Source organism: Lepidochelys kempii, chromosome 5 (assembly GCF_965140285.1).
Source record: "Lepidochelys kempii isolate rLepKem1 chromosome 5, rLepKem1.hap1, whole genome shotgun sequence".
NCBI lineage: Eukaryota > Metazoa > Chordata > Testudines > Cheloniidae > Lepidochelys > Lepidochelys kempii.
The window spans coordinates 46,634,719-46,660,746 of record NC_136384.1 but is presented as its reverse complement, the minus strand read 5'-3'; the positions used below and the strand labels follow the sequence as shown (position 1 = coordinate 46,660,746).

The 26,028-nt window shown below is 42.3% G+C and overlaps 1 protein-coding gene across 9 annotated transcripts in view; it reads left to right on the top strand.

The window, feature by feature from the left end:
* The window catches only part of PDE8B (phosphodiesterase 8B), a 164,782-nt gene extending 138,988 nt beyond the window's left edge, over window positions 1-25,794 (top strand). For 5 of the 9 annotated variants that reach the window (XM_073344174.2, XM_073344173.2, XM_073344175.2 and 2 more), the window contains 11 exons: window positions 801-877; window positions 1,629-1,793; window positions 2,843-2,888; window positions 3,330-3,465; window positions 6,541-6,739; window positions 7,904-8,121; window positions 8,794-8,929; window positions 17,479-17,604; window positions 20,093-20,260; window positions 22,606-22,735; window positions 23,351-25,791. In XM_073344174.2, coding sequence (XP_073200275.1) covers window positions 801-877; window positions 1,629-1,793; window positions 2,843-2,888; window positions 3,330-3,465; window positions 6,541-6,739; window positions 7,904-8,121; window positions 8,794-8,929; window positions 17,479-17,604; window positions 20,093-20,260; window positions 22,606-22,735; window positions 23,351-23,466 — 1,517 coding nt within the window. In that variant the 3' untranslated portion in view covers window positions 23,467-25,791. Of the gene's footprint in view, window positions 1-800; window positions 878-1,628; window positions 1,794-2,842; window positions 2,889-3,329; window positions 3,466-6,540; window positions 6,740-7,903; window positions 8,122-8,793; window positions 8,930-17,478; window positions 17,605-20,092; window positions 20,261-22,605; window positions 22,736-23,350 lie in introns of all 9 variants that reach the window. The other 4 variants (XM_073344170.2, XM_073344169.2, XM_073344172.2 and 1 more) reach the window with 2 other exon arrangements.
* The last annotated feature ends 234 nt before the right edge of the window (window positions 25,795-26,028 follow it).

Sequence of the window (26,028 nt, the reverse complement as noted above, 5' to 3'; positions counted from 1 at the left end):
AGCCTGCATGAAGGTGAGGTGTGGCTGTACCGCAGCAGGGGTAGGAGGGTTCTGGAAGAATGCATTTATGGAGTGCCAGCTCTCCCCCCTTTGAAAGGATGCAGCTTGTGCTCCTCCTATGCTTGTTCAGCTTCACAGGCCGATGCAGGAGGGGGTGGGGCCTTCAGCCCACAGGGGCCTTGTACTGCTACTGGCTAAGACTCACTCCTTATTCCATTGGTGGCTGGTCACTGTGATGGGATGTGAGCATGGTGATGCTAGAGGCTTCTTTCACCATTTCTGCTCATTTGCATGCACTCCCAAGCAATCATAGTTTGCAGAGATCTAAGAACCTGGTTTTGGTCCAGCAGAGTCTCAGGGTTCAGAGTGTGAAACAAATAAAAGGAGAGTTGAAAGAAAAGCTAGACTGAATTAAGGCTATTTTAATTCTGAAGGAGAGTGCCGATACAGGGATTTAATGTGGTTTTAACTAATCCATTTAAAATTTACAGCTTCAGTTAATTCAGATTAATTTTCCTGAGTATTCCCATGTAGACAAGCCCCTATTAGGCACCAGTATACTCAACTGAATCAGCTGCAGTGGTGGTGCTAGTGACCTGCTAATAGCTTCCTGCTGGACCCTCGTGGGCAGGGGATTAAGCAACTTCGAACCCCTTTGCTAGCTAAGGGCATATTTTGTTAGGTCATTCCCAATGACAGTCTCTATGTGCCAGTGACTCATAGGGCTCTTTCATTGAAATGCGTGTTCTGTGTTACATGCAGTGTCAAAATCTAAATCTGTATATTTTATGCAATGGCAGCGCCAAGCTTACAGAATCGTCGGTATTCATCAATGGCAAGAATCCACTCAATGACAATAGAAGCACCCATCACAAAGGTAAAAAAATGTTATCACTGACTGCTACTGTATGCCACAAACTCAGGATACTTTGGTACTATCTTTGCAGAAAAATATGTGGGTGTATTTACAACAAAGGGACTGTAGAAATTGTGCATCTCAATATTATTTACTCTGTTACAAATATCCTCTTTGGGTCTCTCCTTCTATATCATAGCCATAGAATAGAATATCTGTGTGGCCTCTGTTTTCTCTTCCTTTTATATTGAGAGCCATTTAGAAAATCATAGCTTTGCCTCCACAATCACAATGTTTGAGTGCTGGCCTGGATTCTTTGTCTGGAGACCTGTATAGTCCCATAGTTTATCGGGTCTCAGTAGTCTTGTGGCATTGCCACCCATTAGCCTACCTATAAAATACCTTGGGCCCAGACACACAACTTCTAATAACGATGCCTAGGCTAGGCGTTCACACCTCTCTCTTCACTCAGGCTCCTGGTCCCCATAGCTCCTCAGTAGGTTTCTCCTCACCTAATCTGCTGTTTAAAGCACCAAAATAATAGAATGTAAGGGGAGGGAATTCAAATTCAGAAAATCTAGACTCTGGTTGTTTATATAACACACTTAGTATTTGGGGTGACCATAGGACTTCTACAAAGTGTGAAATAACACAGTATACTGACTGCTGTCACTGTAAATGTCGTGGGGATTAAGATTTTGTAATAATATGAAGGGAACAATGTTTTTTCTTTGAAGCAATCTGATTTCACTCTTCCGTCCAACCCCCTCAGGTTATTAACATCATCAATACTGCCCAGGAGAACAGCCCTGTCACGGTAGCAGAGGCTTTGGACAGAGTTTTGGAAATTTTACGGACAACAGAACTTTACTCCCCTCAGCTAGGTACCAAAGATGAAGATCCTCACACAAGTAATCTTGTTGGAGGTCTGATGACTGTGAGTAGGAAAAGAAAATTTAAACAAACATCAGCTAACTGATCTGACACAGGGGGTATCTTTCTTCCACCACTGGGGCAAGAGAATCCCTGCATCCACCTGACTGAGGGTTCATCAGCTATAGTGCCTATGCCTTCAGGGGGAACAGGGACTACAATTCAGCTTTACTGACTTGCCTTGCATTTAGGCCACACCAGTGCAGTTGACCTGAGAGGCACCAGTAAGCATGAAGATTGTTACCATTGCTGTTTTTCAGTCAGGTGGCTTGGAAACACTGCTACTCTTTTATGTGAATAATTCTTTAGTTCCATTGGAAACTACATATATTGATAACCTAATCGGTAGTATCCCAAGTTCCTGAAAGCTTTTAAGAAAAAGTTACCCGATCACTGCACTGCAATTGAACTGAAGAATTATTATACACCTGATGCAGTCAGTGACTATACAAAAGTTTGTAAAACTGAACTTTGACCTGCTAAGGAGCCTTTTACCATGTCCAGACTGCCCTACACACCAAACGTGCATTGGATTTTCATAGTGGAATATCTCAAACCCTCTTCCTACAGATGCTGGTCTGGAGCCCCAGAATGGGTCGCTTGTGGAAACAGCATAACTGAAATGCAAAACAAGTGACATTTGTGAATTTCAATTAAAAACATCATGCAACCGTCAATGAAAGGGGATGAGAGGAGGCCAATACATTGTTGATCAAATAAATACCCTTTCTGGAGACCTCCTACCAGTGGTATTCAATAGTCCGAGTGTCCCTGCTTTTAGACCTGTGTCATTAAAAAGGAAATCTTGCAGTAGCAGTTACCACTTTTATCAAACTTTTCAACTCCAAGAAAGTGGAGTTGGAGCTTCTAAGTCCCTTGCTAGTTACTTCTACCTCTGTACTGGAAGACTGAAAACAAGCATGCTGCTTGAGGCACTCCCTAAAACATGACCAATATTTTAGGTAGCCAGGGCTAGTTCCTATGGGGAAATGGTGTAAAGCATTCTTTATACTTGATAATGGTTTCCTACAACTTATAGAATCTTTATTTCAGGATGGCTTGAGAAGACTGTCAGGAAATGAGTATGTATTTTCTAAGAGTAAGTTTCCATGTTAAACTTTCTTTGCCTGTGTTGTGTTTCATTGGCCGCAAACATTGATTTAGAATTCCAAGCTAGTTTGCAGTTTGATTATTTGTCTTTGGAAGTGGTTTTCCCAGTAATCTGAGAGCAAGTGTTTGAGCAAGTGTCAGTCTGGTTCAAGTAGTCAACATCATGTATCTGAGAAATGTAGAAACCAGACGGGAAAAGAATTAAAATGAAAAATGTTAATTAAACAAATATGACCATAAAAAGTCATCATTTGATTTGTTTGCTCTTCTTGATTTATGTCTAAACTTGTATAAAAGATACAGTACCTGAAGATATTTCTAAACTTGGTGTCTTCAGAAGGAATTAATTTTCTAATAAGGATCCTGCAAATGAAATAAAAAAGTTTTAAAAATCCATAATTAATTTCATTCCAAAATTTTCTTTTGACAGACATGAACCAAAGCCATAGTCACCTTTCAGTGCCAATTACCGTCAATGATGTACCACCTTGTATTGCACAGTTACTTGATAATGAAGAAAGCTGGGACTTTAATATTTTTGAATTGGAGGCTGTTACAAATAAAAGGTATGTGACTGCTTTCTGTACATACCCATAAATGAAGCTGTCAAGTGAGCTATGGCACAAAGGAACCCTGTGTGTTTCACTATGTATTTTGCCATAGCTCTTTCAGAGAGACCCTCCCTTGTTGTGTGTGTTGTCACTGTACTACTTTGCAAACAGGTCAATATGCTGTTTTCGGAAATCCAGTGCAGCTGGCCAGAAAGAGTCAGTGTCCATGCTAAGTGTACAGCCACCTCACTCTGTCAGTCTCTTCTTCATCTCAACACCCTAGGCCTACAGGATTCTTTCCTCATCAATTGATCTTGTCTCCTACCTGCTCCAACTCCCTCTCCAAATAGACATTCTGTTCGGAATACTCTGCTGCCTTTACCTTCTAGATGCCCCCACAGAATCCTTTTCTCCCAATTGCTCCACAAGGGATGTTGAGGTGTATTTTGTATCTGAAGGCTGCTCATGGTCATGCAGGAAACAGCAGACCCCCATTAGAGGAGGTGCTGGGACAGGTCTGTGTTGGGGGTTTAAAAAAAATAGATGGAGGGGAGCAAATGGTACTGGGCCCAATAGATTTTAAGGCCAGAGGGAACTATTGGATCATCTAGTCTGTATAACACAGACCGTACAGTTTTACCCAGGTAGCCATCTACTGAGCCTAGGGTGACCAGATGTCCCAATTTTTATAGGGACAGCCCTGATTTTTGAGTCTTTTTCTTATATAGGCTCCTATTACCCCCCAACCCGATCCTGATTTTTCACACTTGCTGTCTGGTCACCCTAACGGAGCCGAATTGTGTTTCACTCAAGGATGCCTTCCAGAAAGGCATGTTGTATTAACTTGGATGGAATAAATGGGCCCAGAGAGTAAAAGCTGTTAACATGACCCTGACACTGTACAATACTAAACAGTTAAACATAGCTCAGGTTTCAAGGTCAGAGCCTCAGCCTGCTTAGTCCCATGTGAGTGTAAACACCATTAAACAGCTTTTTAACCTTTCATTACAGAAAAAGAAGGAAAAAACTGTTAGAGCATTTCAAATGTAAATTATTATGCAGGTCTTTCATTTTAACACATCCCTGATTCCCATTCCCTAAGCTGTACAGAGTTTTTAGAAGGAAACACATCCCCCATCTGGCAGTGTCTTACGTGGTGTTAAAGATGGTAATAACTGTCCTTTTCTGGGAGAAAAGGAGAAAGTTAGTGGAGACGAGCTGCTGTTGTAGTCTGATCCTGTTTCCTAGAAGATAAAATGAGACAAACACACATAACAGGGAAAAGAACAGCATAGAAAGAAAATGTAGCTTCTATCTCTGGTGCTGACTGTCACTTGCAGCATTGCTGCTGGGGAATCGCACATGGTCTTATCAGCCGCTGGCAAACTGGTAGCGGTGTTGGGCTGTTTAGAACATTGCTGTTAGCTGCCTCTCTGGTCACAGGCTTACAGCAGTGTCGCAAAATATACAGTCTTGGCCAGCTAAGCCAGACTCTCTTATTAAGCAGAAGGCAAAAGGAGAGGGATAGGAAAGAAGAAAAAAGGTGCGAAGAAAAAAGACACCATGCGGGGGGGGGGTAGGGGGTAGGAATCAAAGTCTCACACCCCAAATGGTGTTCAGGATCTAGCTACTGGGTCGTTAGATCCTGAACAGCATGTCCTTGGCTACTTCTCTCTGGCCTGGGCTGGGCTGGTCAGGTCATTTCTCAAGATCAGGATGACAAAGGCCCTGTGGTGTCACCATAGGTCTCTGGAGATAGTGAGGGTGCCAGCCCTGATGGTGAAGCTCCTGCCTTCCTGTACTTCTGCCTCCCAGACAGCCAGCTATTTGTATTTTAAGGACCCCAAAAGGAAGTGATGGGTGAAATAGCCCTTGTCCACCAGTTCGGCCTGATTTCCAACACCATGTTTGGTCCATTGGTTTCTGGTTCCACACTTCTCTTGTTCACGAGACATAATTCAGCAGAGTCCTTCAGTTATATCAGTCTGTCTCCTTTTCATATCAACGTTTATTGTTATAAACTATTGTGACATTCTGTAAAATTTTATCCACATTCCCACAGTTAGGCTCATGCTTTGGGTAGGTAGGTGAGGCCCCAATTATTACAATAGGCATACAGTCTTGATTTGAAAACATTAAGAGATGAAGAATCCACTATTTCCCTTGGTAGTTTGTTCCAGTGGTTAATCAACCTCACTGTGAAAAGTGTGTGCTTTATTTCTAATTTGTGTTTGCCAGACTTTAATATCTCATAATTGGTTCCTGCTATGCCTTTATCCACTAGATTAAAGAGACTTATAGTTGGTCCTGCATCAATACAGTAATTCAGAAGCTGAGCAGTGTATGGAATTCCCATGCTTCTCGCCCCAAAAGTCCTGTCCTCCCAAAGCAGGCACAATTTATGCATTGGATATCTCATCAGTGTGGGCCATCGTTTCTATAGGGAAGGAGTGGCTTTAGGCTCCAAGCTATTCAGAGTGATGTTGATAAACAGTATTGCCACCCTCAGGCATTTTAAAACCATGAGTCAGATTCCCAAAAATAATGAGATTTTAAAAAAAAACCACCCAATAGCAGGGTTCTTTTTATTTGCCACTGGGTTTTGAGCTGTTAGGATATACTTGGGTCATGTTCTCAAGTTTTTTTTTCCAAAGACCATAAGGATTAGACTTTATATATAGTCTAATCCTTATAATATATATATATTAAATGAAAGCTGAGGTTGTCACATAATCAGAGAACACCAGGGGCTGGAGTTTTAAGAAAAACACCAAATACCTTGAGATTCCCAATAAAATCGTAAGAGTTGGCAACGCTGTTTGCTCTGTGATGCTTTTCATAGCAGATTAAATTAAGTCTGAAAGCATGGCAGAATGGGTAGTAAACTAACTGCTGGTGGACCAGAGCCTTAAAGAATCATCATCATGTGATAAACTAAATGGTGTCTATTTACACTTGTTTTTTAAAAAATGGAAGGTGCCGAACAAGAGACATGATGCACAATAGAAATTGTTAATTTGTTTGCATGCATGTGTGTTTTTTCTACTTTGCTACATTTCAATGATCCTTGTCTCCTTACTTGTTTTCCAGGCCATTAGTTTATTTGGGTTTAAAAGTTTTTGCCCGGTTTGGGGTCTGTGAATTTTTAAACTGTTCAGAAGCAACACTAAGAGCCTGGTTCCAAGTGATTGAAGCCAACTACCACTCCACCAACTCGTACCACAACTCCACACATGCAGCAGATGTTTTACATGCTACTGCGTTCTTTCTCGGAAAGGAGAGAGTTAAGGTAGAACTTCCATTGTGAATTCTTTACTTTGACCCTTGAATAAACACACTTTAGGACTAATCAGATTATTTGTTCATTAACAGATGTGTCCATGACAGCCTCTTGTTACAAATAACATATTTGTTACTTGACAGTCACACAGTAGAGCTGGGCATCTTTGCAACCAGTAGATAATGCTCCTAACTTCCTATGTCTGCTCTAGCCTTTGCACCTGCAGTCTTTGCTGAGACAAGTAATTTCTCTGAAGTCCATAGGACTATTAACGTGAGTAAGGAAATTAAACAAATAGCCGTTGCAGGATCACACCCTTCATTACTGTGCAATGCAGGAATGCTGAAACCTCTTTTCCCTTTTGTAATCTCTTGAAAATTTTGCTGGGGGGGTGTGAAGAGATATACACGATAAACCTAGGTGAATACAGAGAGAATACTGATCAGGAGTGGTAATGGCATTATTTTTTCTCCAGGGTTATTTTAGGAAATTGAATGCTATAAGGCTTCTAGTTAGAATGACCTTGCCCATCCCTTCCTTCTAGAAACATTTCTTTATTCACAGAAATGTAGCTGAAGCAATTATAAAACAATCTGTGTTTACCCTTTGAAAAATGGTATCTTCAGCCATTTTTCTAGCAAAAGGAGAAAGTTAGTATTTGGTTATCTGGTTTCCTTACCCCAAAATATGTTGTAGTCATATAGTCAAAATCAACTGTAAGACAGATGCAGAAATTAAAATTTTAAATGAGATTTCTACATCTCAATTTACTTAAGTCAATGGCAGAAATATATTTAATTCTTTGACGAAAATTGTAGAACATGAATATTTTGGTCTGTACACAGTGCTTTGCAAAACACAAAATAGAAATCCTGCTGCATGGTGCTTACCATTGCAGACACACACTACGTGGCACAACAGCTCCAACAGAAGAAGGTGCAGAAAGATCACTGGGATGAAGATACAATAAGAAAGCTTCATAGAAGAAGTGGTTTTGAGATGGAGAAAGGATACTCTTGGCACTCAGTGAGTGGGAAGCTCACACATGGAGAGAAGGCCTCTGTTCTGAAGAGCTTACATTTGAACTCTGATATTTACCTAGTGATATTTTAAAGATTGAATTGTGATTACTTACTACGTGATGAATAATGGTAGTTTTACTCTTTCTTGCAGGGAAACCTTGACCATTTAGATGAGGTGGCTGCATTAATAGCTGCCACAGTTCATGACGTGGATCACCCAGGACGGACCAACTCTTTCCTGTGCAATGCAGGAAGTGAATTAGCTGTACTTTATAATGATACTGCTGTATTGGAAAGCCACCATACAGCATTGGCATTCCAGCTCACAGCTAAAGATAACAAATGCAACATTTTCAAGAATATTGACAGGTTAGCTTGCTGTGTTTATTTTATTCCTTTTGGACACTGAAGGCGCCACTTTTGCTTAATATAGAAAATTCACACAAAAGCCTTTATCACTTCTAGAACTATACAATAGACCATTTAAAAAAAAAATCTTTCTTCCCCATGTCAGCATTCCAAATGATACGTTTGGAAATGTAAAGATGTTTCATATTATTTTGTGGAATATGGTTTTACTTAAAAAACCAATTGACTCGAACTCCAGGTGAACGGGAGGGGTTGCGGAAGTATATTGTTACTATCCCTGGAATACTGAATTCTGTGTATTGATTACTCTAGCATGTGAACCTAACTTTCGTTATTTAAAAAGATTTCTATGAGTGCCCTGGTGACTTCCTGTTCCTGCTTATTTCAGACAGATCCTTTACCACATCCCTTTTGAGGTTATGGCATCTCACAAGTGACTTGTAATTGTACTGATTTAGTTTTAAGTTATGTAAAATGGCCACAGGCCACTAAAACCCCTGCTGACATGAATGCAACTACAGTCACTGTTCTGAGTTGCTTTCAAGTTAGTCCATTTTATGTTTGATTTCTGTCTCAAAATGCTTTTTGTGAATGTTGTGAGGAGATCAGGAGAAACACAGTTAACTCTGGCAATGGCCTGCATGAGTAAATTGTTTCATTTTTCTCTTTTAGGAACCATTATCGGACATTGCGCCAGGCTATTATTGACATGGTTTTGGCAACAGAGATGACAAAGCACTTTGAGCATGTGAACAAATTTGTGAACAGCATCAACAAGCCGATGGCATCTGAGGAAAGCAACTCAAATGTAAGATAAATCAGCTTGCTGTTCTGAAGGACTTTGATCTGTTTAAGCATCAAGCAAACATTTAAATGTTGTTTTCATGTACTTATATTTATTTGCACTGTGGCAATGCCCAAATGCTACAATCAAGATCCTGACAAATGTAAGGGGACTGTTGCCCCCTTACTAACATTCAGTGGGGGTGTTTCAGTTGCTAGCTCCCAGTTCTAAAAAGGGGGAAGGGTTGATGGGGAATCAGGACCCTGAGACTGACAGCCCCCAGGAACAATGGGGAGAGGCCAATGCTCCAGGTCAGCCTGAATAACAGGGCGGGCAGGCTAATCAGGGAGTCAGGAGGCCGGGGAGGTCCTGTCCTCTGTGTGAGCTGGAAATGCCTGGATCAGACAGAGGGGCCGAGCTAAGGAGAAAGCAGGGGCCCAAGCTAAGCTGGGGAGCAGAGCTGTGCCAGATCCAGAGGGACCAGAAAAGCAGCCCAGAGAGAGCAGACCCTGTCCTGGGAGCAGAGCTGCAGCAACTAGAGCCAGAGGGGCCAGAAAACCAGCCCACGAAGCAGGTCAGTGCTGGGAGCAGAGTCACAGAAGCAGCCTGCAGAGCAGACCTGTCCTGGGAGGAGAGCTGCAGCAACCAGAGCCAGAGGGGCCAGAGAAGCAGCCCAGGGAGCTGGAGGCAGAGCAGCAGCTGTGCTGAGGTAGAGTGGACCTGGAGCTAAGACAGTGGAGCTGGAGTTGGGGCAGGAGCAGTCCAGAGCCAGGTGTTGTGAGCAGCTGGGGAGAGCGAGGGGGGGACCCTGGGCAATGGGCCCAACACAGGGAGATGCCTCAGCCAGGAGGCTCTGCAGGCCAGACTCGAAGGGGGATTGATAATCCCGACAGGGCGGGGGCAACACTGGGAAGAAGGGCCCTGCCACCCAGAACCTGTGGCCACCACCAGAGCGAGTGTCCAACCCATAGCATCCCTGCAGCACAGCCAGGGTCTGAGAAGGCAGCCTGGGACTTACAAGGAACAGACTGTGAACTGCCCTGACATTCCAGAGACACTGTTTGTGATGTTCCCTGCCACAGAGCGGGTTGATGTGTTTCCTTTAACCTTTCCCATTTCCCCTTATTCTTTTTAAAATTAATTGTTGATTAAATAACTTGCATTTGCTTCAAATTGTATGTAATAGTCAGTAGGTCAGAGAAGTGCCCAGTGCAGAGAGCGTACCCCGGAGCGGGGACACCCTAGCCCCTGTCCTAGGTGACCACAGCAGGGTTGGGGGTCGAGCCCCCCAGGAATCCTGGGCCCTGCCTTGTTGGGGTTACGAGGACTCTGCCAGACAGGAGAGTGGAAGGGGAGTCCTTAAGGGCAGGGAGGCCACTGGGTAAAGGAACTGGGAGCAAGGACTCAGATCCTTTCACTAGTCCACTTCACTGGGGTAGTGCAGAAGCCAGGAAAGTTCCCAACAATAGCGGGACTATTCCCTTGCTTACACTATGGTGCTAGATGCAGTACAAACACAGGAAAACATAGTGCCAGGCCCTGGCCCAAAGAGCTTAAATCATCTGATGTTGTAGGCCATACTTTCATAGAATTATAGAAGATTAGGGTTGGAAGAGGCCTCAGGAGGTCACCTAGTCCAACCCCCAGCTCAAAGCAGGACCAACCCCAACTAAATCATCCCAGCCAAGGCTTTGTCAAGCCGGGCCTTAAAAGCCTCTAAGGATGAAGATTCCACCACCTCCCTAGGTAACGCATTCTAGCGCTACACCACCCTCCTAGTGAAATAGTTTTTCCTAATATCCAACCTAGACATCACCCTTGAGACCGTTGCTCCTTGTTGGTAATCTGCCACCACTGAGAACAGCCAAGCTCCATCCTCTTTGGAACCCTCCTTCAGGTAGTTGAAGGCTGCTATCAAATCCCCCCTCATTCTTCTCTTCTGCAGACTAAATAAGCCCAGTTCCCTCAGCCTCTCCTCATAAGTCATGTGCCCCAGCGCCCAAAGCATTTTTGTTGCCCTCTGCTGGACTCTTTCCAATTTTTCCACATTCTTTCTGTAGTAGAGGGCTCAAAACTGGATGCAACACTCCACATGTGGCCTAACCAGTGCCGAATAGAGGGCAATAATGACTTCCCTTGATCTGCTGGCAGTGCTCCTACTAATGCAGCCCAATATGCCATTAGCCTTCTTGGCAACTGTTGACTCATATCCAGCTTCTCGTCCACTATAATCCCCAGGTCCTTTTCTGCAGAATTGCCGCTTAGCCAGTCGGTCCCCAGCCTATAGCAGTGCATGGGATTTTTCGATCCTAAGTGCAGGACTCTGCACTTGTCTTTGTTGAACTTCATCAGATTTCTTTTGGCCCAATCCTCCAATTTGTCTAGGTCACTCTGGACCCTATCGCTACCGTCCAGCATATCTACCTCTCCCCCCAGCTTAGTGTCATCAGTGAACTTGCTGAGAGTGCAATCCATCCCATCATTCAGATCATTAATGAAGATGCTGAACAAAACCTGCCCCAGGACAGATCTCTGGGGCACACCGCTTGATACCGGCAGCCAACTAGACATCAAGCCATTGATCGCTACCCGTTCAGCCCAACGATCTAGCCAGCTTTCTATCCACCTTATAGTCCATTAATCCAATCCATACTTTTTTAACTTGCTGGCAAGAATACTGTGGGAGACCATATCAAAAGCTTTGCTAAAGTCAAGATATATCACATCCACCACTCTCCCCATATCCACAGAGCCAGTTATCTCATCATAAAAGGCAATCAGGTTGGTCAGGCATGACTTGCCCTTGGTGAATCCATGTTGACTCTTCCTGATCACCTTTCTCTCTTTCAAGTGCTTCAAAATTGAGTCTTTGAGGACCTGCTCCATGATTTTTCCAGGGACTGAGGTGAGGCTGACTGGTCTGTAGTTCCCCAGATTCTCCTTCTTCCCTTTTTTAAAGATGGCAGTATATTTGCCTTTTTCCAATCATCCAGGATCTCCCCCGATCACCATGAGTTTTCAAAGATAATGGCCAATGGCTCTGCAATCACACCAGCCAACTCCCTCAGGACCCTCAGACGCATTAGATCCGGCCCCATGGACTTGTGTATATCCAGCTTTTCTAAATAGTCCTTAACGTGTTCTTTGCCCACTGAAGGCTGCTCACCTACTCCCCATGCTGTGCTGCCCAGTGCAGCAGTCTGGGAGCTGACCTTGCCAAGACCGAGGCAAAAAAAACATTGAGTACTTAAGCTTTTTCAACATCATCTCTCACTAGGTTGCCTCTCCCATTCAGTAAGGGTCCCACACTTTCCCTGGCCGCCTTCTTGTTGCTAACATGCCTGTAGAAACCCTTCTTGTTACCCTTCACATCCCTTGCTAGCTGCAACTCCAATTGTGCTTTGGCCTTCTGATTATACCCCTGCATGCTATAGCAATATTTTTGTACTCCTCACTAGTCATCTGTCCAAGTTTCCACTTCTTGCAAGCTTCCTTTTTGTGTTTAAGCTCACCAAAGATTTCTCTGTTAAGACAAGCTGGTCAACTGCCATATTTGCTATTCTTTCTGCACATCGGGATGGTTTGTTCCTGTGCCCTCAATAAGTCTTCTTTAAAATACAGCCAGTTCTCCTGGACTCTTTCCCCCCATCATATTAGCCTCCCAGGGGATCCTGCCCATCAGTTCCCTGAGGGAGTCAGTCTGCTATTCTGAAGTCCAGGGTTCCAAGTCTTCCTAACTGTATCAACAAAATTTGGAAATATATCCATTTGTGCAAAATTCTACATGCTGAGCAGAATCAGCATTTGTGTGTAGTTATCCAGGTCAGTTTGTGTTTCCAAATGTGGATTTTTATATGAATTAATAAAGGCATCAGCAGACTTTACATGTGCAATTAGAAAAGCTATTGACAATTTGGCCTTAACTATTTTAAAATGAAACCCATTTCTGGAACCTTTAAGAAAGATTGAATAATTCTCACTTTTTTTCTTTTTATCACTCTATTTATCGTTTTGCCGGAGCCCGCACCCCAACCCCCTCCCTTTTATCATTCTGCCTTTGGTCCCCTCTTTTGTCGCTCCTATTTGTCACCCCGTGCTCCTTAAGCAGCTGTAGTCAGCTTCTTGACAACATCTCTTGGGATCAGTCTTATGCCCTGTGCTTTTTGACTGAGTGCTCCAGGTCTGGTGCCTCTCATCCCTGTTTGTCTCTCCTCAAAGTCAAATGTTTGGTCTGTGTCCCAATAATCAACTGCCACAAAGTTCCTCAAAACAGTCTTGGCCACTTAAAAAAAAAAAATCTACTTAAGCCTCTGCTTAAAGAAAATAAATGTATTAGAAAAATTGAGAAAATGCTATCAAATCAAAGGTAAATGACACAAAAATACATACCTAGATCTAAGACTCCCCTCACTTTATCTAGGTAAACACCAAATGCTCTGGAAATAAATGCTCACATCTTTAGGCTTCTGTGCCTCAAACAAGCTCATATCAAGATTTTTCTTTGTTCATATATGGGTATGTTAATTTACTTCTGGTATTAAATGGCCCCTTTGCCTGCCAGTTATATTCTTTATACCCTTTGAAGGGACAGTTGTGAGAATGCATTAATATGTTCACTATGAGGTCATGGGATTTTGGACAGTGATTTAATGTCTCTGTCCCCTGAAAATGTGGTATTTTCCAAGATTATTAAACTTTGCCTCATTTGTTCAGGGAGGCAGTTGTCCTTCTCCTGCCTCTTCTTATTAATTTCAAAGTTCCTTTGTCTTGCAAATAAAATTATCACCAGCCTTTCCCACATACAGTAGCTTTCTCCCCAGGAAGGCATGGTCAGTTACATGTAGAAAGATCTAGTTTAATTGTTAGACAATATGCAAATCTCTCTTTCAGAGTCTTAAAAATCCCCAGCTGCTCAATAACATGAGTAGATAGCAGATATGATTTTTCCATAGATAGTATCCCATCTGCAGTAAAGACCCTTCCCTAACTGCAGGAGTGTACCTGACAGAACTGGGGGAGAGGTTTGTGGACCACCATTTTATTGCTGTTTACCACTAATCCTTCCCACTATCCTTTGCCATGTTTATAGGAAGGACAGAAGTCCCTTGTATCTGTAAACTCAAGACGAGAGAGGAGATTACACCTAACCTAGTGTTTCCTGAAGGGTAGCACCCACCGCTATACCTAGGCAGTTCTGATAACAGTAATCCTTGCACTCTTACCTGTATCTAGCTATTTCATATATCTTTAAACAAGGAACATCTGCTTCCTCCATTGTTTCATGGAGGTGTGGTGAATAGCTGGAATGGATTTTTTTCAGTTGAGGAGTGTCATTTTGTAGTAGAATTTGGATGACTGAATGCAGTTTGACAAATTAAGACCATTATTACACTTCCCGTTGAGGAATAAGCCTCTTTGCTTGCCATCTTCAGAGTTGTTGCCTAGCTTGCTAGGCATGGCATGCTGGGGCGTGGGCTTTGGCCAGCTTCCCACTTGCAGAAACGTGGAAGAAATTCTACAGCCTGCATAGCTTCCTTAGAGATGAACCGTAGTTCTGAATGCAAATCTTGAGGCTGTAGCTCTCTGCACCGGCTATTCATTATTAAAGCTGGAATCGTTCTGAAGTCTTTCAGGAGTAGATCCATTTTAATATATGTTTTCCAACAGTTGAGTGCCCCGTCAGCTTAGGTGCACAAGTACCACTGAATGTCATTGTGCTCCTAAATCCCCGAGGTGGTTTTGAAAGTCCCACATTCCTGTAGTAAAGGGATTTAGCACTTACTGATGTGCCACTGCATGTTTTTCATACATTCTGCTTCAGTCAGCATTTTTAAGCTATAAAAAGCATTTCCTCTGATTGAGTGATTGACTCTCCTTTATTTTACCAGTTTATAGCAGAGACTATTGTAAAATATACAAAGACTTGGGGAGTAATAAAACTGCAACACAGAAAAGAGTGATATTACCAGCTTTCCTCCCCCAGCAGTAGTTTGTTGTAGGTATTGTTAATGGTGCCTCTTCCTATTTTTGATCTTTAACAACAGTTAGGAGGAAGCATTAATTTGGCGGCTCTTTGCTGGTAAACCTATGCTGAATAAAATTAACCGTTAAATATTGAGATAAGAGTAATGCCCCAAATTGGTAACAGTCACTGCAAAATATTTCCTCATAAACCACACAGACATTAATTTCAGCACTAGTGATAAAAAGTATTTATGTTCAATTTTTGACTGAGTTGAATGTAGTAAGAGAAGGGAGGACATAATTACACAAATATATTACTTTTGTGAGCAGCATTAATGTCATGGTGAGCTCAGTTTTATTGCTCAATAAGGAGCCAATCCACCATAACATGTCTGTGCCCAGGGATGGATTAGGGGTTTGTGGAGCCCTGGGCCAGAGCAAGTGGGGGCTCCTCCCCACCCCTTCCGCCCGCAGACCTCCTCCAGTGCTTATGCTGGGGAAATGGAGTCAGGCACGGGCTTGCCCTGCTCCGTCTCCCCCCACCCACCCACCCACTAGCCCAGCACTCCTGCCAGGGAGCGGGGTCAGGGTGCAGGGGCTTCCCCACTCCCTGGCAGGAATGCCAGGTGGGTAGAGCAGGGCAGGCCCCCTTGCCCTGGCCTCACTCCCCAGCAGGAGCACCGGGCGGGCAGGGTGTGGGGGCGTTCATTTTTCTGGAGGGCCCGTAATTGGCTGTGGCTCAGGGCACAGGCCCCGTTGGCCCAGTGGCTAATCCGTCACTGCCTGTGCCCTTGTAAACTATACATGGCCCAGAAGACTGCTCCATCAGAGGTTTGCCACAAATGTTCCAACCCTGCCACCCACTCTGCAAAGCAGCTGGTAAGGGGTGAACTGCAAAATTGCTTAGGAAGTAGAGAGCTCTTGCAAATGACCTCTTCCTTTCTGTTTCACTGATGGTTTTCTGGGCTGTCTCAAAGCTACCCAAGGCATAAAGGAGTAATTCCTACTCTGGGGCTTAAAATCCAGCCCAAAGGCCACACAGGGAAATTACTGTTTGTTTCAAAACTTATAAAAACTAACTGGAGCTGCTGCTCTATCCTCCAAAATGCCATGGGCAAGTCACTTTATATCTCTGTGCCCAAGTTTCCCCATCTATAAAGTGAGGATCAGACCTTCCCTCCTTTCTCAGATGTAGATCTCAAAGAGCTTTATAAGTGCTACATAAGTTCTACATATTGTTATAATGTCACCTCTAAAATGCTAATTCCACTCCAGATCACTTTTATGACTGAAAGCTGTTTACTAGCTTCCAGCTATCGGGTGATACCTATGCAATAAGATTGGTAGTCCTTTGTCCACATCACAAACAGCCACCCCCACAATTGCTTTTCTTGGTTGATGAGGAAAGAAAAAGTCAGTGACTCTTTCTTTTGCTGACTTCATAACTAATTCTGAAAATCTCCCAAACTTCTAACGCAGGTAATGTGATTATAACTACCTAGTAATACTGCTGTACACAAGAGAAACTTTCTCCTCTCTGCTTTTTGTATTTAACCTGTTGCTGGAACACGTTGCTCACCATAATAGAGGCTCAAACTATATGTATACTCCTATGACGAGGTGATCCACTCACCACTGCTAGGATTACACTACCTCCTGGGAGTTGTGGAGACTAGCTTGCAAGGTCGACACCCCTTCCCACAGTTGCACACCGTCTCTCCACCTCTGGGTGTGCAGCACCTCTCTTGCATCACGAGTTGCTGCTGCCTCTTCATGACTTAGCCATCCGGCCAAGTCATTCTACATGTATTCTCCTCCCAGGGTACAAAAATCTTCCTTCAGCAGTCCTAGGCAGTCTTTCCATTCACTGCCTTGTAGTGCCACTCCCTCAGTGGCTGGCATGGGAACCCGGGCCTGCCATTTATTCTGGGTTTCGGTTCAGGGACCCTCTAACCAGCAGTCAAAGTTTGTTCCTTTCTAGACCTTACTGCCTTTCCCCGAGCCCTGTCCTACCTTCCTCCCCTCATTGGGTTTGCCAGTCCAAGTGCACCTCCCTTCTCCCAGGGAGTGACTGCAGACTTTCCCAGCAGTCCCTTCTACTATCAGCTTCCTGCCTTGATAAATCCAGCCCATCTCATTCCTCTTCGTTCAGGGCATTGCATAGCCACCTGATTCCTCTCAGCTATGGCCTGTTTGATCAATTCTCCCTCCTCTTAGCCTACATTAACCTTTTCCAGGCAAGTGCAGGGTGAACACACTATCACAACCCCAAATTAAAAAAAACAACCAGAGTATCAAAAAAAAAAAAAAGTCACCATGGCAAAACAGAGTAAAAGAGGTGGTTAAAGACAAGAAGAGATCCTTTAAAAATTGGAAGTCAAATCTTACTGAGGAAAATATTTAATTGGGGATTGGTCCTGCTTTGAGCAGGGGGTTGGACTAGATGACCTCCTGAGGTCCCTTCCAACCCTGATATTCTATGATTCTATGAAATAGAAAGGAGCATAAACTCTGGCAAGTCAAGTGTAAAAATATAACTAGGCAAGCCAAAAACAAAGTTTTGAAGAGTAACTAGCAAAAGACTAAAATTTTTGTTGTTCGTTTGTAAGTACAACAGAAGCAGGAAGCCTGCCAAACAATCAGTGGGGCCACTGGACAATCAAGCATTCAAGGAAGACAAAGCCATTGCAGAGAAGCTAAATGAAGTCATTGCATCAGTCTATGCTGCAAAGGATGTAAGGGAGATTCCCACATTTGAACCATTCTTTTTAGGTGACAAATCTGAGGAACTGTCTCAGAATGAGGTGTCAGTAGAGGAGGTTTTGGAACAAATTGATAAATTTAAACAGTTATAAGTCATCAGGAGCAGATGGTATTCACCCAAGAGTTCTGAAGGAACTCAAATGTGAAATTGCAGAACTACTAACTATGTGTAAGACACAGATTTTTGTCACAGATATTTTTAGAAAAAGTCACGGACAGGTCATAAACAATAAAGAAAAATTTACATAAGCCCGTGACCTGTCTGTGACTTTTACTAAAAATATGCATGACAAAATGTCCAGTATTGGGGGTAGCCGTGTTTGACAAAAACAGCAGGGAGTCCAGTGGCACCTTAAAGACTAACAGATTTATTTGAGCATAAGCTTTCGTGGGTAAAAAACCCACTTCTTCAGATGCATGGAGTGAAAATTACAGATGCAGGCATTATATACTGACTGACACATGAAGAGAAGGGAGTTACCTCACAAGTCAAAATGGGTAGCTCTGGGCCCACACCACCTGTTGGGGCTCAGAGCTCCAGGGTCCCCTGTGGCTCGGATCTGCAGGCCCACAACGGCTGGGAGCCAAGCGGGAGGGGGGACGGGACACGATACCCCCACAGCTCCCAGTCACCACAGGCTGAAGTCACGGAGGTCTCGAAGTCATGGATTCCATGACTTCCGCACCCTCCACGACTAAATCATAGCCTTAACTATGTACATTACCTATCACTTAAATCAGCTTGTGTTCCAGATGACTGGCAGATAGCTAATGTGGTGCTGATTTTTTTTTTTAAGTCGCCAGAGGCAATCCTGGCAATTACAGGCCAGTGAGCCTAACTTCAGTACCAGGAAAATTGGTTGAAACTATAATAAAGGAAAGAAGTATCACACACATGGAGTAACATGATATGTTGGCGAAAAGTCAGTATGGCTTTCGTAAAGTGAAACCATGCCTCATCCATCTGTTAGAATTCTTTGAGGAGGTTAACAACAGTGGACAAGGGTGATCCAGTGGATAGTGTATTTGGACTTTCAGAAAGCCTCACCAAAGGCTCTTAAGCAAAGTAAGCAGTCATGCCACAAGAAGGAAGGTCCTCTCATGGATCAGTAACTGGTTAAAAGACAGGAAACAAAGTGTAGGAATAAATGGTTGGTTTTCACAGTGGAGAGAGGTAAATAGCAGGGTTCCCCAAGAATCTGTACTGGGACCTGTGCTGTTCAATATACTCAGGAATTATCTGGAAAAGGGGGTCAACAGTGAGATAGCAAAGTTTGCAGATTATATAAAATTTACTCAAAATAGTTAAGTCCAAAGCAGACTGTGAAGATTTACAAGGGGATATCACAAAACTGGGTCACTGAGCAAAGAAAATGGCAGATGACATTCAATGTTAATAAATGCAAAGTAATGCATTTTTACTCCCAACACTAGCAGAAATTAATGCAAACAGAGCTGATGCAGAGGAGGAAGCTGCAACCCGCATACCTGCCTAAATCTTTCAAAATGAGTGATAGTAGTGGATGGCCTAAAATGATGCGCCTAAATTAGCTATTACCACTCAGAAAGAGATCTTGGAGTCATTGTGGCTAGTCCTCTGAAAACATCTTCAGGGATAGGTAGTAAGGCAGAAAATATCATAATGCCACACTATAAATCCATGGTCCACCCACACATTGAATACTGCATGCAGTTCTGATCGCCTCATCTCAAAAAAGACAATTAGAATTGTCAAAAGTACAGAGAAGGGCAACAGAAATGAGTAGGGGAATGGAACCGCTTCCGTATGAAGAGAGATTAAAAAGACTGGGACTGTTCAGCTTGGAAAAGAGACTCTTGAGGGGGGATATGATCGAGGTCTATAAAATCATGACTGGTTTGGAGACAGTGACTAAGGAAGTGTTATTTACTCCTTCACATAACACAAGGACCAAGGGCCACCTAATGAAATTAATAGGCAGCAGGTTTAAAACAAACGTAAGGAGTACTTCAACGCACAGTCAACCTGTGGATCTCGTTTGCAGGGGATGTTGTGAAGGCCAAAAGTATAAGTGGGTTCAGAAAAGAATTAGATAATTTCATGGAGCATAAGTCCATGAATCGCTATTAACCAAGATGGTCAGGGACGCAACCTCATGCACTGGGTGTCTCTACACCTCTGATAGCTGGAAGCTGGGACTGGATGACAGGGGATGGATCATGGGATAAACTTCCCTGTTCTTTTAACTCCCTCTGAAGCATCTGGCTTTGGCCACTGTCAGAAGACAAGATACTGGGCTAGATAGCCAATTGGTCTGACCCAGTATGGCCGTTCTTCAGAATCTAGAGTACCATGTATATAATTGGAGACGGTGCGCATTTATTAGAAGTGTTTCAGAGAGGAATGAAACAATGATGAGTTTATACTTGTTGTCAGTACTGATGTTGCCACCAAACTGTGACTGACTCCCCCTGTTACAGAGTGAGGGCAGTGACTGTGAATGTGCACCCAACATAAAGAATTTTCCAGAGAACCAGACACTGATCAAGCGCATGATGATAAAATGTGCAGATGTAGCAAATCCTTGTCGCCCTTTAGAACTGTGTATTGAATGGGCTGGGAGGATTTCAGAGGAATATTTTGCACAGGTATGTTTTATTATTATTATTTATTATTATTATTTGAATACATCTTATTAGCTCACACACAAGTGCACACATACCATCCACTCTGTGCTAGTCACTTTAGAGTCCATCTAATATTCCTATAGATTCAAAATAGAAATGGTTTTAATCTACTTTTCTCCCACTACTAGGATCTCTCTGTTTCATACGAGAAAAACATGCCCACATCTAAACCTTCAACTATTCATGACTAAGGCTCTGGGTTTGTCACAGAAGTCACGGATTCTGTGACTTCTGCAGCAGCCCATGTGGCTGGCCCAGGAGTCGCACTGGCTGATGCTGGGGCAATCTTGGGCCTCCCTGACTCCCAGCAGCAGGAAATTTTGGGGGACGTAGCTTGGGGTTGGGGCTGCTGCTCACCTAGTGGGGGCTCCTCTCCCTCTGCTCCCCTCGCTCCACATGCAGCATCTGCCAGCAGCCAGGCACCATCCCCGCAGCTTCCATTGGCCATAGTTCCCAGTCAATAGGAGCTGCAGAACCAGGGCTTGGGGCAGCATGCGGAGCTTGGGCCGCCGCTTCCCAGGAGCTGGTTAAGGAGCCTGCCCCAGCCCCACCAGCCCCCTCCCAGCACCCGCACCCTCACCCCTGAGCCTCCTTCCCCAGCACCCACAGTGCCCTCCCCCCGGGCTGCACCCCCATCCCCAGCACCTGTGGTGCCCCCCTGAGTCCCCGTCCCCCCCAATTTTAGTCAGGGGTATTTTTAGTAAAAGTCGTGGACAGGTCACGGGCTGTGAATTTTTGTTTACTGCCCATGACCTGTCCATGGCTTTCACTAAGAATACCCATGACTAAAACGTAGCCTTATTCATGACCTGCTGCCTACAGGGCCAGACTGAGTTTAGTATTAGGTTTGCAACGTGAAACTATTTGGAGAGCACTTTCATGCTTCAATTGTTCTACTTTCTGTTACCTTCTCAGTCTGCCCAACAGCCCAAGAGATAATTACTCATCATGTTACAATCACCATTCCAGTTTCCAGTCAGACCACTCTCCCAGATGAAGGTAGTAAAGAATTCTGTGTCTGCAGGGACACCTTGGTGTTCAGTGGAGGATACGTTTCCCTCTGTCATACTTGAACTAATATCTCCGTGTGGGGTTATGCAGCACTCTGCTATTGGAGGTGTTACTTTTCAGATATGCTGTAAGACCAACCACATGTGATCACTAAAGTTGCCATGGTAACCTTCATAAGACTAGGGACGTGAGCCCCACTTTCCTTCCTCACTTTTAGTGCCGTTATGCCTCCTCCAGACATTTCCTGCAGTTTCCTGAAAATGAAATAGTCTTCAGTTCCTGCTCCAAAGCACTGTGGACTATTGAAAAGCTCTTGGGTGCCACGCCGCTAGTGGCAATGTTTCAGCGGTGAGAGAAGTGATCTCTCATCCCAGTCTCAGTGTTGGCTTGAGCGTAAAGCACTTAAATGACCGCCGTAGCAATGCAAAATATTATTTACCCTGTGTGATTTCCCAAACAGTGTGCTCGAGGAAACTAAGAGCTGCACGGGAGACAGATGGCTGATACATTTCAGCTGTCAAAATCCAAATGGGAGATATGGCACGGTTATTAATGGAAACCATAGTGACAGTTCTCAGAACGTTTTGGAGTTCAGCTTTATTCCACTGAGTTGAGCCTCTGGATACTTTCTAACCCTAACTCTTAACATGGACTTGATTAAACATTGATTAAAATATTATAAAAATGTACTGCGAAATAAAGATGTTGTTACAATTTAATTAGTACTTACTGTCATTATGAGGCAGCAGCTGACTCTAGCTCTAGGCACTTGTCTGATTTGTTTTAATATTATAAATCTTTATAATTATAAAAATAAGTATAATTACAGTTAAGGAAAAGGGCAAAAGATAAGAGGGAAAAGATTTCCCTATTTGTATCTCTTCTGTGCACCGTGGACAGAGCTCTGTAGTGGGTCTCTAGCTAGGACTATGGAATAGGGCATGGTGGACACGTCAATGCAGCAATGACAGCGGGTCCACACAGTGAAAGTGTCAGGGTTAGTAATGTTGTTATAAGTAGATTTTTTTTGTTTGTTTGTTTTTTCCCCTCCAAAAAAAATAAACATGATCCTTGAACTAGGAGTTGTTAATCCATCTTAACCAAGGACACAGTAATCCCCCCAAGGAATTAATCACATTAAACTACTAGTTTGCAATTTTTGTGTTCTGGTGATTGGCTAAAGAACCACTTATTGTTTTGGTCTACTTACAAATTCACCTAATCCTCAGCTTGTCATCACCCTAGGAGGGCAAAGGCAAAGCTTTAAAGGCTAATATTAGCTTTGTTTTCTACAGACAGATGAAGAGAAAAGACAGGGTCTACCAGTTGTAATGCCAGTATTTGATCGAAAGACCTGTAGCATCCCCAAGTCTCAGATATCCTTCATCGATTATTTTATAACAGACATGTTTGATGCCTGGGATGGTAAGAAGTTTACATTTTCTTCTTTCTCTGTTGAAGAGCAAATCCCTGTTACAAACTTGATGATATTCTCTCATGAATTGTCTCAAGCCCTGTTCTACTGTTTTCCATTTCAATAACTGTGTCAATACTGAATATGCAGGAGGATCTAAACATTAGTTGTGTAAATTGCATGATTTATACTGAAATTGAACATTATTGTAGATCATTTCAGAGAATCAAGTACTTTTAAAAATAAAACATTTTATTCACCTTAATGATTTAAGATGAAAATTGTTATTTTTTACCAACTTTCTCCTTTAGCAAAATATTTCTTCTGAGCAAATGAAAATTAAGATATATCTTCCTGTTAGTGTACCAGAATTATTGATAAATCAGCCCACTCATAAAAATAGGATTTGCTTACCGGTGCTGCTGTTGTGAAAACAGCGCAGAATCTTGCCCCTAATAACACTACTTAATAGTAGTGCAACATGTAAAAGGATGGCAAGGTTACACCCAGATCACCTGCCAGATTATAATAGTGTAAACGTTAGGCCAAGTGAGGCTGGTGCTATCCTTCTGAACACTATGCCGTACAAAGCTGTGATATGTTACTGTTCCTTCTGTCCACTGCAGCATTTGCACATCTACCTGATTTGATGCAACACTTGGCTGTTAACTACAAACACTGGAAAACATTAGATGAGTTAAAATGCAAGAGTCTCAGGCTTTCAGCAGAAAACAACAACTGAAGCAAAGAGAAGAAAACAGGACCTCTTGATCTACCAGTCACACTGTGAATCATTTACTAAATTAGATACAAGAGGCATTGTGTCTCCTTTAATATGAACTTAAAAACTCTGCAGCAAGGAGAAAATATTTTACTCCTCACTTTTAAAATGCTCTAAATTCAACAAAATTGTTTTTCATCAAGGTATGTAACTGGAGATGAATAAATGGTCTTTGGAACTATCCTTTCATGGCAGAACAGGTATTTCTAAAGCTAATTTGTAATGTTTGTTTTAGTGCGTTTGTCAAATCTTGTAACTGGTGCAATTTTATTTAGTGACTTAAATATACTATTTACAAATGGTTCTCCAACAAAAGTGTAATCTATTCACCTGTGAAATGCAAATAAGTTAATCAAACACAAAATAGAGTAAAAACCACCATAATTTGGCATAAATTTGCCCCCATTATGTAAGTTTTCCTCACAAGGAAAACCTTTTAAGAACTTTATTTCTAAAGAGAAGCTCTAGAGTAGAACAAGTGAGGCTTCATCAATAGTTGCAAAACCTACTGCTTTCAGAGGAACACTGCCTAGACTGCCTACAACTTAAACCATTTGTTATTAATCAAAGATTGAATATAATTTTACCTCTGTCATATTGCACAGATCAATCTGTTTCTCTCCTTTCCTATATAAACTCTTGATTGTTATAATTAAATCAGTCTAATTTAATTACATTTGTTAAATAGAGGGGATTTATCATGGTTCATATAATTGGTGCGATTCACTCTTTTCTCTGCCATCATACAGAGGTTACCAAGAGACATTTTGTCATATTTTACATGTAAGCCAATACAGCGTGGGATTGATCAACAAACTTTTTAATAAAATGTTGTTTGTACACATGGTCACTAAGATTTTATTAAATCTAAATTTTATGGACACAAGGCCATATGTTGTGGGGGGTGTGTGTGTGTGTTTGTGTGTGTGTGTGTGTATGTGTATATATATATATATATATACACACACACACACACACACATTATATATGAGTATGGACCTGTAGCTTTTTAAGAGTTTTCAGGTTATAAATTATAACAGCATTATAACTTATGCTTTTTTCCCCTCTAATCCCTCTAATAGAATATGCTGTTTTATTAGATGATGTAAAAAGTATTTCAAAAGCTGTAAATAAGTTAGAAACTGAACATAGTATTTTCATTAGTTTTAAAATATGAAATTTATGGTAACGCTTCCAAAGCACAAATGCATATTTTTATACACCTCATTTTAATCATGACTTTGTGCAAACCCTGAGTTCAGATTTTAGACTTTGTTTAATACTAGCAAAACAGCTAACAGCAATTACTGATTTTTAACACTGTGCACTCCAAGCTGCAGTCAAGAGTTGCGAGCTGTGACTTCGTAGAAAGAGGTAACGCATTGCTCAGAGAAAATAAAGGACTTGGGACAAGCTCTATACCTCTGTCTTGTGCTGTATCAAGTAGTAAACCAGGTAAAAAGAAAACAGATATACTGCTGTGGAGGAAAAAATGACAATGATTGTAGTTTACTGCAGGAAGCTTACATAATGTGCCAACATTTTTTCTATGTTTTGTACCAAGTTATGTAAACAAATGGAAACCGTACAATTTCCATGCAGAGAAATGTATATAAGCTATATTTTTGTTAAAATTGTAATCGAACCTTATTTTTGTCATAGCTGAGGCAGTTTGCTGTGTATTATAATGCTGCATTGTGTATATTTGACGAATGGTGTTTTTGGTGAACTGTCTATATTCATTATTCCCATAATGTACCACTACACGAAGTTTCAGCTCTGATTATATTTTTTTCCAATGGATTTTTATTCAAATAAGTTGACTTCTATGTTTTATACTGTAAAATGTTTGTTCTTCTCATTCTTTCATTTACGAGCAAGTGTTCTGGTTATATCTTGAACCAATTATATGCTGACAGACTTGACTCTCGTTGCAGTTTCTGTTGGAAAGATCTCCCAGGAAACTTCAGAGTGTTGTCAGTTGAACTCAGTTTGTTAAATACAATATCAGTTTTCTGACTATAAATGCTGTGTATAAAGATTTACTTCAGCTTCCTATTGTCAAATTTTATACCAACTTCAAACTCTTTCAGTACTGCAGGAGATGTTAACTGTTGAAGAAATAAAGCTCATCCACAGTTCTGTTCATCTGAAGCTTTAATCTGCAGTCAATATTAGTTGTAAAACGCTACACTCTTTCCCCAACACATGAAGAAACAAAATTGGGGTTAAGCAAGGTAACTAGTAGTGGAATGATGACCTTGTGCAATAAAAGCCTTAGGCCATGTCTATGCTACCACTTATGTCAGCACAACTTGTCACTCATCCTTGTTGGTTTTTTGATTTCTTCTGTCAGAACTTCCTCCTGCTGGTTTTACCCTAGGAATGAGTGGTCTGGCCCTTATGTTTTAATTGCACTCACTGCAACCTCAACTCAGCTAAATCCAGAATTACAAACTTTAAACCTCTCTGTCGGCTATCAAGCTCTGAAAATAGCTGCCACTGATTCAAAAGGAAGAGATG